Here is a 13,311-nt window from a genome sequence, read left to right on the forward strand (position 1 = left end):
TGGTAATCGGCCGGGTCCTTTTGCCGGAGTGACCGCCTGTATGGACTTTTGTGCCCATGCTCATAAAGATCGGCATGATCTAGTGGATGGTGTTACTGTGGTAAGTTGTACATGGTGTTACAAGTTTTAGCCGATTAGGATTTTTATAAACGCTAATTTTACTTTTGTCAAAGAGTTGTTCAAATGTGGAGTTCTAATTTGTCAAACATGGATAGGGCAGGGTAATTTTTGAAATTTGCGCTAAAATTTTAACTTTTAGTTGTTAAGTGTAGATCTCGAGACCTCCCCGTCTTTGACTTAAACCTGCTTTTCGACAAATATTAACTGGTGCACAATGTTTGAAAAGCCCATGTTTCAGGTACATAAGTTCACAGAGTTTCATCTTTACGCTTATGCTACATATTGTGATGTAGTCTTAGAACCTTCTTGTAAATATTCTGCTATCATCCACGATATAATCGAGGCAAAGCAAATCAATGAGTGTCAATCAACCTGCTGTGTACCTGATGGCTTTAGTACCTTACTTGAAACTGTTGCCGTAACCGTTTGATAAGGCGTAATGTCAGAGTTTCAGTTTATTAAATCAGCTACGAAAATTCATAATGAAACCAATAATATCGAACCGATTATGGTATCACTTATAATAATAAATCAGTGTTAAATATTAGATCAACTTAGGAGATCACCGATGGTAACTGTGGGTTCTGGATATTTTGCCCACTGTGTCAACTATGATTCCTGAGAGTGTGTTTAAAGAACCTGACAGTCAAGTCTTGGTGGGTTGCCTGATTCCTGAGAGGTGTGTCTGATTCCTGAGAGTGTGTTTAAAGAACCTGCCAGTCAAGTCTTCATGGGTTGCTCAGAAACACTGCTTACAATATTGCGATTTATGATTTTCTGAGAGTGTGTTTGAAGAACCTGACAGTCAAGTCTTGGTGGGTTGCCTGATTCCTGAGAGGTGTGTCTGATTCCTGAGAGTGTGTTTAAAGAACCTGACAGTCAAGTCTTCGTGGGTTGCTCAGAAAAACTGCTTACAATATTGCGATTTGTGATTTTCTATCTTTATTCCTTCAACATTAAATTTTGGTTATCTTTCAAGTGCTTTAGGGGTATTTAGCTTTTGTTTATTTTTTGTAACCCGAATATTGTCGTTAAATATTATTGTAATTTTTCAATCATGACTATTGTGGTATGTTTGAAGTGTACCGCACAAGCTTTAGTGTTGGGTTTCTTGCCACATTTTCGATTAAGCCTCTTTAAACTTTGTTTTTACTTGACGATAAAATAAAAGTTCAAAATAGGGATAAAATCCTTTTTAATAGAACAGTGTATAGAAATTCACGAAAATACCAGATATTTCGGTCACATATACAGTGACCGTCATCAGTAGTAAAACTAAACTAAAACAATTTAAAACAAAAGTTTATATGCGAAATCAAATAAAACTACATATTGTTTAATTCTCTAATTCTTTTCAATTAAATTATCTATGTTTTTACTTGAGCTCTTATAACGTGGATGAGAACAGAGGGGATAGGAGAATTCTTTCAGAATCCTTTCAGGCATTTAGAGAAGACACTATTCATTGTTTATGTTTTTCTTCATGCTTTTTTTTCAGGCGTCCAGAAATAGGCTTTCTGTTATAATTATCGCCTGGACAATATTCACATTTGATTATTGTGTAAATAAGGCTTTCAACCTTAGTGGTAAATCCAGACATGCTGATAAAACCTATCAACGAATGGTCGGGGTAAAACTGTCTTGGATTTCTTTTATAAGGATGGGATATTTTAAGTTGAAACGGGATCAGTGGCCGATCCGGGGGGCGAGGGGGCGCGCGCCCCCTAACGTAGTCTGAAGTGTAATTTACTTAATTATCGCAAGATTCCATTAATTAAACTTGCTCCTAACGCAAGTTTATCGGATCAACCTACTTTGCCCCCCCCCTCCCCTGAAAAAATACTGGATCCGTCCCTGAACGGGATGTGTCACTGAGTTAAGACGTATTTTGAACTGCGGGAATGAATTCGACAGCCACCCTTGAATGGCTTAAATCAGTCTGAGCTATATATATTTTTTCTACATGATACGTTTTCTACAAGAAAGCAACGACTTAGAGGAATGCAAAAACTTTTGTCTACTTGAAAACAATAGCGTAAACAGTTTTTTTTTTGTTTTCTTGTTTTTTTTCCGGCTAATCATCTGTTTTTACTAATGGAGCGTTTACCAATGTGACTGAACTTTGGCGGTATTAAAGTTTCCTTAATGAGCATGATAATAGGCCTCCACCATCATAAAAAAAAGTTGGTAGTAATAGTTTTTACCAACTAACCTGTTTCTGGCGAATCCACAAAAAATCATTACTAACTATTTCGGTAAACTTCTCTAATGCAACGATACGTTATTGGAGTAAAATTATTATTTTATTTTGAGCACGAGTCTCCAAAAATTAAAGCATAAAAATAAAACTTAAAGTCTCATTTATTTGTAATATGTTTGGAGACTGCTTTTGTGTTTTACACTTTTCTTATTGTTGCAAATGTTTTGGAGGTTTAAATGCTGTTGAAATCCTTGTTTCTTTTTGAAGCTTCATTTTTAGATTCCATGGCAAGATATGTTTCTGTGAATTATTGGTTACAATTTTTATTAGTCAACATTTTTGTTTCTGCTCTTCTAAAAATAATTGTTGCCAATTTAATGGAAGAGGGAAAAAAAAAAGTAATTCTAGGGTCTGACATTTAGTCGCATTAACTTTGAAAAACCATTGTTGTGCACGATAGTCATATGTAGATATTGGCTTACCCTTGTACTATCTAACTCTGGAGCACTGTTGTGGTACAATTGTAGCAGATTAAGAACATTTTCCTCTGACCTTTACGTCCGTACAGCTTTTTTCTTAGTCGAAAATTCAATGCAATTTTTCGGAACTGGTACGAAGTCAGTATATTTGCTTCGGAATTCGATTACTGATATTCGGACGTTCACCGTCCATTGTTTTGTTAATGCTAATGTCTCGTGGTTTGTCTCCCTCTTCTTTTGTGACTTTGAAGTGACTGTGGTTTTTGTGCGAACATACCTTTTAACCATATTGTATAGTAATATTGCTAGTTGAATGGACGTACAAATCTGATGTTAAATCTATGGCTTTTGTAGCTTATTTCTGGTATCCTCATCTGAAATGTTTCGGGATCAGTTGTTAGGGCTAGTCGAGGTGCCATCAGGAACAGATCAAATAATGGAAGAAGAACTAGATGAGCTGCTTCGCGTTAGGGTTCAGGTGGTGTATTGCCTCTGTGAATATAGTAGAGGGAATAGGGTTGAGTACGCTAATTATTATTGAGAATCCAAGTACTGCTCTTGTCGGTCGTCTCTGCAATAGCCTCGCTCTTTGCACTTCTATCGCCTCCACGGAGATCCCACTAGAATTTAACGATTTTGTCCACGATGTACCTCAACTATATGCAGCATTCACCGAAACGCATCGCAACTTACATAGAGTTTCAGGGGATAACGAACACGGAAAATCATTAACTGATCTAAGTCTGCGATGTCCGTATTCAAAACCGCGAAATCGGTATCGCCAGAAAATGTTCTGAAAATGATAAAAAAAAAGGTATGCCAAACAGCACATGCAGTTTCTGGGCTTCATTTTGTCACAGGTCAAGAAGTTGAATATTTGATTTTAGGCAGAAGAAGCTAGGTTACAGTGTGTTGGGGTTCCACCCCTGTTTCTTTTCCTTTCAGATAAATGACCTGTTTTCCTTTTCTTAATTACATTTGCTTATAGTATAATTTCAAAAGACAGGTTAAATTCCCGTTACTAAGTGATAGTGGTTTTACAATAGGTAAGCTTTGAACCGAGTTTTTTTTTATACTTCCTGGTTGGGAGTCATTGAAAGATAAATCTAAGAGTTAGAATTGGGTTTGAATGGGGATGTAGCGGATTGGCTGGGCCAAGCGGAGGTCCACCCATATGAACAGTTGTGTAAAGATTATTATTATTTTTTAGTCTACGTTTTGACCCCGTTTGGGGAAAGAGTCTGCGTTTTGACCCCGTTTGGGGAAGGATATTTCTATTGTTATATGTGACCCTTTTTGGAAGAATACAAGTAAGGTATTTTCTACAAACTGTGTACTATTTTCCGTAACCCAGGCAGAGTAGGACTAGAGGTACCGTCATGATTATACTTACAGGGAGGGTTGTTGCCTCCAAGGAGAGAGTTAAAGAGATTTTATAGCCGTAACCCAAGGCGGGTAAATTTGGCTTTAGAAAGTGGCCATTTTACTACTCGACCACGTTACCATTTTCTGGGACAGGTTATACTGTAAATAGGGTAGTACCAAACCCGATATTTGCAGACCCACTGTGGTAGACACGGGCATAGCATTATAATTTGGGGCCGGGGCTTTCCCCTCCAATAAGTGGTGACACCCGTATATTACCATGCCAGTGGTGTTGTGGCCTACCGGTATAACACTGGTAACTAAACACCACGAACAGTGGTGCCAGCGGTAGCTAGCACTACGAACATTGGTGGCAGCAAGAACAGGAATTATTAACAGCGTTGATAATAAAAGAATTTCGCGTTTTCGAAGAGACTAGTCGAGTTAGCCTACACAGTGATAGTAGCCTATTGTGGTTACATATAAAGAGAAAAGAAGGAAATACTGAGTCAATTAACACAATTATGAATATCTATTATGGGCTATGCCTTGTGATGTCATAATTGAAAAATTTATGAATCAATATATCGCGCAACTTATTAGTATTCAAAAATATAAGGCTAAAATTGCTGGGTGTCAAAACAATTTTTCGCGAGAGACCGGAAGTTGAATAGATAAAAGAATTTTAATTTAGACTGAAGAGGTAATTTCAGTTAACGAAATTCTGAAATTATGTCGGACAGAGATGAGATTAACTCAATATCGAGAAGGACGAGTGAAGCCCATAGAAAAAGTAGGAAAATAGAAAGAAAGGCTAATATGGAGGCCTTTGAGAGAGAGCACCGAGAATATGAGGGGAAAATGCAGGCTGAGAAAGATGAAATTAGAAAGAATAAAAAAGGGGACGAAAGGGCTAGAGTAGCCTATAAAGAAAGAGACAATACGGATAGAGAACGAACAGATTCAGAAAATGAATTAAGATGAAATAAAGACAGTGAGATTCAGAGTAGGCCAAGTAGCAGGAGTAGTAGAAGTTCAATTTCCAGCAGGAGCTCATGAAGGAGTACTCAAATAGATACAACACAACAAATATTAAATTTCATGGAGAAAGAAAGAGAGAAAGATAGACAAGAAAGATAACGAAAGGAAGAGGCTGAGAGGATAGCCAGAGAAAAAAAGGAAGAGGCTGATAGGATAGCCAGAGAAAAAAAGGAGGAGGCAGACAGAGAGGAGAGAAAATACATAATGGAAATGATTACAGAGAGAAACTCCCAAGAGCCTCAAAAATCGTCTACTATAGAAATAACGCAGGCAGTAAACCTTCAACCAAAGAAAGAATATGAAGATTTACATTTATACATATACAATTTTGAAAAAACGGCGGAATTAAGCGAATTGCCGAGAGAAAATTGGGTGACAAGAATACAGCCCCTCCTTAATTACAAAGCGCAAATTGAATATAAAGCATTACCAATGGAGTACTCAAAAGATTTTGAAAGACTAAAACAAGCCATTTTTGAAAAGTTTCAACTCTCCCCCGAGCACTTTCAAAAGAGATTTAGAAGCGAAAGAAAACGAGACAACGAAACTTATAAAGAATTCGGGTACAAATTGAAATATATGTGTTTTAAATGGCTGGAACTACGGAATTATAAAATGTTAGAAGACCCGGAAGAAATAAAAGAAAAGATAACAGAAATAGTAGATGAAACAGTAATGAAAAAATTTTTAGAAAACACCCACCAAGAACTTAAAATATATTTGAAAGAAAAGAACCCCAAAAAAAGTGTAAAAATAGCAGATATGGCAAATAGGTGAGCCAAAATAACAGAAGAAATTGAGGAGAGAGACATATTTCCATGTAGATAGTATAACAGAACCAGGCACTATAACACAGCGCAAAGAAAATTAACCTGCCGTAATTAAGGTACTACGCCCCATTTTGAAAAAGATTGCCCCAGTCCACATGACCAATAACCCCATAAAACGACAGCCTAAGCCTTGACTAATAACAAGGAAAAAAATTACGCATTTGCAGAGTCGCATAAAATATACGGAAAGTTGAACGGGGAATTAGTCGAAATGGCAATTGATTCCTGCAGTGACCAAACCTATGTGCGAACTAGCCTAATTAATAGAACGGAGATAGACCATAAAAATAAGATTACAACACTATGCTATTATGGAGACAAGCACCCATTCCCGTCTACTTGGGTAAGATTAGAAATTGCAAGAAACGACGGTAGGGTCCAGAGAAAAATGATAAAAGTAGGCTTAGTACCTACGCTAGCAGTGGATGTTTTAGTAGGACGAGACTTTGGAGATATCGGAAATCTCCTATCGTTTGAAGCGACTTCTTTAACAGTGGGAAAATTACAAAATTACACTACAACGGAAAAATATAATACTCCGTTAACTGCGGGGGGAGGTGGACCGGCCCATAAAACAAATGGGGAGGCTACGCCGCCCTGTCGGAAAAGAGAAATACTTGATACGCATGTTCGAAATATTGATAATCCACAGAAATGGGAGGCAGAAGTAAACAGACAACATAATATTGAAAATAAGACGCGCGAGAACGATTTTTTGGGAAAATTTCCAGAAAATGGAAAACTTGAAAACACTTTTAATGAATATGAGACGCAATCAAGTACAGGCCAAAATGAAGCGCTGATTGTACCAGAGAATAAGGAGACAAAATTTATTGTAGGCCTTTTCCGCGGAAAAATCGAGAAATTTTAGTACAATATGAAAAACCAAATGTCGGAGTTCAATTCCCATTTGATAACGAAATATTTGTTTCTGCGGTAAAAATACAGAAGACTAAAAGAGAGAAAAGAGATATTAAACGGACCTACAAGGAAGTTATGCAGTCAAAGATGGTGGACACTGGAGTCCAGATCATATTTAACGATGATTTTTTATTTTGTGCGAATGGCAGAATTGAGAAAGGTAGAGACGAAAAGAGGAATGCGAAGAAGAGACAAAATTTGGAAATGCAGCCTGCAGTGGCGAAAAACAAAAAAATGTTGGATGGGCTGTGCCTTGAAAACATGGATAATAAGGGGGAAAAAGAGGTCAAAGACCCATGGGGAATAAAACAAGATGGTTACAAAATAGAGATGAATAACCTACAACGGGTTGGGGAAAAGTTGGGAAATATTGAATGTCGAGTCGGATTGGAAAGATTTAGGAAGGAATCTGATATTGGTCTGATCAACTCAAAAGAGGGTTTGTTCCTTTATGAGGGGGAGGAATCCCTGGGGGAAGATCCCCTGCAGGAAGTCGCAAAAGATAGCCCTTTTCCTCAAGGCACTACTGGCGGACAAGTTGTGATCCCTTTACCGAGATTTTGCCTTTCTGATCTGGAGTCCTTGGGGGATACTCTCTCTCAGTCACTTCATACTTCACCCAAACCCTTGTCCAGTAACCCTATTCATAGCTGTTATTCTTAATGGGAATCGACAATTATTTCTGGAAAATTGTATTCAGTGGGAGATGTATCCAAATTTCATCTTCAATTAGCTTCAACGCATCAACGCCTATTAATTATCCCAGGGGAGGGAACCCAGAAAAAAGGCGATTCATGGTTCGCGAAAAATTTTACTTAATTTCCAGTACCCCTATCGTTTTCACAGGACTTTGTATTTTCGGCCTTAGATTATTTGAAATTATGCCAAGGGGCAATTTACTTTTTGATTGAGATGTGGGGTTGTTTCCACAGATGGAAATTAAGAGGCTAGTGCAGCTAATTTTTCACGATGGCTGGCATCATCACATGTTCCAGAAACTGATTCTCTGCTCCTCTCAAATGTAAATTCGTGAGAGCAAGAAAATTTTTGTTTTTGATTGTGCCGCTATCGTTTTCACAGGCCTTTGTATTTTCGGCCTTAGATTATTTGAAATTATGCCAAGGGGCAATTTACTTTTTGATTGAGATGTGGGGTTGTTTCCACAGATGGAAATTAAGAGGCTAGTACAGCCAATTTTTTACGATGGCTGGCATCATCACATGTGCCCGAAACTGATTCTCTGCTCCTCTCAAATGTAAATTCGTGAGAGCAAGAATATTTTGTTTTTGATTGTGCTGTGCACAATGGATTTCTACGAATCTTGGGAACTTCAATTTTCAAAACCAAATGCGTATGCTATACGATCTAGACCATGGTGGTCCTACAGTAGAAAAGTGTCGAGGACGACCGTTCCAGTGCCAAGCGGTGGAAGTAGCAGCACAGACACTGGTGGAAGAGAGAAGGCAAATGGATTTTTTAAAGTTAAAGTTAAATGTTTTTGATTGTAAGGGTGGACAAAGGTAGCACATGGGTGGTCAGTTATCTTACGGGGGGGGTGTTGGGGTTCCACTCCTGATTATTTTCCTTTAAGATAAATGACCTGTTTTCCTTTTCTTAATTATATTTGCTTATAGTATAATTTCAAAAGACAGGTTAAATTCCCGTTACTAAGTGATAGTGGTTTTACAATAGGTAAGCTTTGAACCGAGTTTTTTTTTATACTTCCTGGTTGGGAGTCATTGAAAGATAAATCTAAGAGTTAGAATTGGGTTTGAATGGGGATGTAGCTGATTGGCTCGGCCAAGCAGAGGTCCACCCATATGAACAGTTGTGTAAAGATTATTATTATTTTTTAGTCTATGTTTTGACCCCGTTTGGGAAAGGAGTCTGCGTTTTGACCCCGTGTGGGGAAGGATATTTCTGTTGTTATATGTGACCCTTTTTGGTCGAATATAAGTAAGGTATTTTCTACAAACTGTGCATTATTTTCCGTAACCCAGGCAGGGTAGGAATAGAGCTACCGTCGTGATTATATTGACAGGGAGGTTTGTTGCCTCCAAGGAGAGAGTTAAGAGATTTTCTAGCCGTAACCCAAGGCGGGTACATTTGGCTTTAGAAAGTGGCTATTTGACCACTCGACCGCATTATCATACCCTGGGACAGGGTATACTGTTAATAGGGTAGTACCAAACCTGATATTTGCAGAAACGATGTGGTAGACACGGGCCTAGAATGATATTTTGGGTCTGGGGCTTTCCCCTTCAATTAGTGATGACACTCGTATATTACCACGCCAGTGGTGTTGTGGCCTACTGGTATAACACTGGTAACTAAACACCACGAACAGTGGTGCCAGCGGTAGCTAGCACTACGAACACAGTGCCTTTGTGAACATGTCTGTGCATCATTTGGAACCGTTCTGAGGAATATAATACGTCCAGAGTTAGTCGAGAACAAGCCGTTAGGTATAAATGATCTGTCCAATCGTGAGAACTTTTTGCCTCTCGAAAGAATGTATGCGACAGTGAACATTTAAGTCAATGTGATAGAAGAAAAATTCTCCTGTCCAAACAGTGAGGTTGTTTATAATTGTGCGTCTAAATTTTTGTCTGAGGTTGCAGTTTATGTTTACTATTACTGCAATTCAACTTTTAAGGTTTTGCAGAGAAAGAGAGTGATTGAACCGGTTGTGGCTGCCTCTGACGAAGTAGACTTGGTACCCGTGTTAGTCATGTCTCTTAAAATAGTCAACCGACTATCCTAAGAAGAAGCAGAGGTCTATTCATCCTGAATCTTAAGTGTTTGCCACCTTAGTACTTTAAAGAATGTATAGCTTTTCTGGGGGAAACTGAAGGAGCTTCTAAATGGTGCTGGCTCTGCGACGAATTCAAAGGTTTGCAGATTCATGTTTTGTATAATATTCTTTTCCTGATCAGCCACTTGTATCAAAAGCATTTTAGTGCGGTCCCAGCTGTCAAAACGAAGTCTCAAAACGCTTGCAGTTGAGACCGTTAACCCTTGATTTGTTTCGTGTTCTCCTCAGGAAAAAAGAAAAGGGAAGAAGAACTAGTTATTTGACGAAATATAATATGATGAAGATGAAGAAATATAGTTTTTGCTAAGAAACCCTGATGATGTAATGCTCCGAAGTCTTTTCTTGTAATTTGTCGTCCTGGACTATTGACTTGTTTTCGGCTCTTAAGGAAATCCTGATCTTTTATATTTTGAAAAGTGCCAAAGTCATTCTTTTCCGTAATTATGAAATTTGATTATCCAATAAACCAAGGTAAGTAGTTTGAAGTACTAGACTCAAATTGAACTCGAGTGTAGGTGAAGCTCAGGTTATCAAGTTATTCATGTAGGTGTTTAGCATCCGTTGATTACAGCCAGGTTTGATTCTTTTTGGCACACTCCCGCTCTGGTAAAAAGCGATCCGACAATTCCTGTGATGGAAAATAAAATTGATTGTTGAGATTATTACAAATTACGTTTACGATATCTTTTTCTTTCGATAAATTCTTCGATTTTTGAAGGAAACAGAGCTATAATAAGATAATAGTAACAATTGTAACAAGGCAAAAAGACGGAAAGAGAAAAAAGTGAATAAATTGTATATTTTGTAAAGTACCATTCGAAGGGGAATTCGAAGAAGGTATGGACATTTTTTTTGTGTCTCATGCATTTTTCTTAGGGAATGTATTTTAGAGCTTTTTTGGTACAAATCAAAATTTTAATGTCGCAGCACCTGTCCCTCAAGGCTTGGGGGGAATTAACCATTTATAACAAAATACTCAGAAGCGCTTTTTTTGCAGCCTCCTTTTAATATATAAGAAATCATAAGAATATCACTTTTTACGTTACCGGTAGATGTTGATAGATATGGATCTCAAATTTTGGGCATCACTACTCTTTGGAGACTAAAGCATTAAAGCGATTTTTAATCATCTCCAAAGTACTGACGCCTCATCTCCTGTACAAGGCAAAAATCAGGTATTTTTATGTGTCTTTATAGAGTAAATTCTGTTTCAGTACCAGATTATTTGAGATGCTGCTGCATTTGCTGCAGCGCTCCTAAAATATCGGATGTCCTTTCTAATAAAATTGAACTAACCTACCTAGATTTGTGTTTCTTTGCCTTTGTAAACAAATTGTTATATGCCTCACAGTAAAATGGTCTAAAAATTGAAGCATTTTGTTGCTGTCTTTACTTAACAACTATGGCATCATGTACTTGTATATGGACTGCTACTTTTCTAGGCACGATTGACTTTGGAGCTTGACTATCGAGACATCACCATTTCAATTTGTACCTTTTTGGAGAGACTTTTCCCTTCAACGTTGTTAACTTCGCGGTATAACCTCCGAAATTGTAATTTTATTATCGATTTGTTGAATTTCAGAGGGCAGAAGTGAATCAAGTCCAAGTGTCTAACATATATGTTTTATTGAATTTTAGGTGGCTACTTTGACAAAGAATAGAGATGGTGAACCGAAAGAAGACGAGCAACTTCATGTTCTTCCTCTGTATATACTCGATTCCATGGACGACAACAATGTTGACCCCACCTTTTATGATAAAGTGGCGAACGGAGCTATTGAATTACTTGAAAGGTAAGCTAAAAGCGCTATTGAACGGTGAACTGTTTCGCTTGCTCATGTGATGAATTCATTGTTACATAATTTCCCAATATTGACGCCCTTATCCTTAGGGAAATATTTTATTTTTATCTGTAGGTTCCTTCGCATATAAGGCGAAGGCCACGGAATCCTTCTCAAGGATTAGTTCTTAAAATGTATTAAATAAAATATCCTCTTGACCTATTAAACGCAATAGAGTTACGTAACAAAGTCTGGTTTTCTGGACTTATTAAAAGAGATTCGACTGTTCTATCCTTGAGTAACCCCACTTTTATCGCTGTGCTAATCTCAGAAGGAATTCGCTAGCGTTGAATATGGACATTCAAGACATTTATTTTTGCTAAGACAGAACTATCCAGGATTTTTTCCAAATCTGACTTTTTTTTTTGGTTTAGTTGACTTTTATGACAAGTTCATGTTGGGTTGAACTATCATACGCATTTGATTTAACTATTTTGGCAATCTGTATCTATTCAATGCGACATTTTCCAATTTTCATTCCTTCAAATTTTTAATGATTTTTACGTATTACTTTGATCTTGTGAATTCACACCTTTAGATAATTTCTAAAACACTGAGTAAACCCTGAGTGTGTACAAATAATTAATAGCCTAAAATTGGATGGTCAAGGTGGAATTGCAAGAGAAATCGGAATAAATGTCACAAATAATGAAGCTGTTGGGGCCGTTTTTGGACCCTGTCTGAGCTCTTTGCTCCATTCTGTGTCAGTCTCTTTCCTAATACTGAGATTATCCACCCTAGGAATGCCCGTAAGTGATCAATCCGGTATTTTTAACATCAATGTCAGTAATGCCAGGTGTAGTAGCCATGTTATGCTAAAAATTTGTTTTTGTTACTACTGATTTACGGTTTGTGGTGAACTTAACCACATCAAATCCTCTTGGATCTCTGGCTCCAAGACCTTGTGGCCTAATCGAGCTTTCTCTGGGGGTAGCTTCCCCCCGATATGTACATTAAAGTTAAAACTATTATGAATTGATATTTTTGGGATAGGTCTTTGGATCTTTGCAATATGTTCCCGAGACTATAATACAACTCGTTACTTATGTCATCAGGTGCGACGTTGATGCAGTGTTCCCTTTAATTAAAGTTTTTGAGATTTTAGGGATGGAAAAGAGGCCTGAAGGCCTTCCCCTGGGTATATGCCCCACCACTGCTTATGAATTTGTTGGTGGTAGTTTCTCAGAATAATAAAAAGTGTATACTGAAGCATTTTCTGCAATTCCGTTGGATATTATTTGATTTCGAAATTTCACTGTGATTAAATGAAGTTTAATTGTGTTTTGACCCTTTGCTCGCGGGAAATTTCTTTTATCACCCCCCTCCTCCCCCACCCTAGAAGAAGTCCTCTTATCCCTCCCTGAAAGTTGGACCTGTGTACCTAAGTTTCCATTGAACTATTTTCTTTTTTAAACTTTGTAATTTTGTTTTGTTAAAAATACTGGACACCAATTTGCTATTGTTGCATAAGTTTTACCTTGGCTGGTTTAACCTTCCACTCTCTTCCGGTTGCGATATTGTGTAAACAGTGATTGCTAGAAATTCATTAACAATTCTCTCCCAGTAAGAATTTTTTTTTATTATCTTCACAACAACTAGAAATACTTTTGCTTTCCTCTAGCTTGGCAACAAAGTTTTTTTTAAATAAATTAACTTAAAGAAGTTTTCTCAAATTGAAACAAAAAGTGAAGTTGTA

General features: G+C 37.5%; 1 protein-coding gene across 1 annotated transcript in view; it reads left to right on the forward strand.

The window, feature by feature from the left end:
* LOC148952120 (uncharacterized) overlaps positions 1-13,311 on the forward strand; it is a 97,040-nt gene that overhangs the window by 70,111 nt on the left and 13,618 nt on the right. The window contains exons 7-8 of the mRNA XM_089089564.1: positions 1-100; positions 11,413-11,567. The exon at positions 1-100 is cut by the window's left edge and continues 125 nt beyond it. Of these exons, the coding sequence (XP_088945690.1) occupies positions 1-100; positions 11,413-11,567 (255 nt within the window). The remainder of the gene's footprint in view (positions 101-11,412; positions 11,568-13,311) is intronic.

The sequence above is a fragment of the Artemia sp. Qi Xiang Cuo genome, chromosome 5 (assembly GCF_049724085.1).
Source record: "Artemia sp. Qi Xiang Cuo chromosome 5, ASM4972408v1, whole genome shotgun sequence".
Taxonomy (NCBI): domain Eukaryota; kingdom Metazoa; phylum Arthropoda; class Branchiopoda; order Anostraca; family Artemiidae; genus Artemia; species Artemia sp. Qi Xiang Cuo.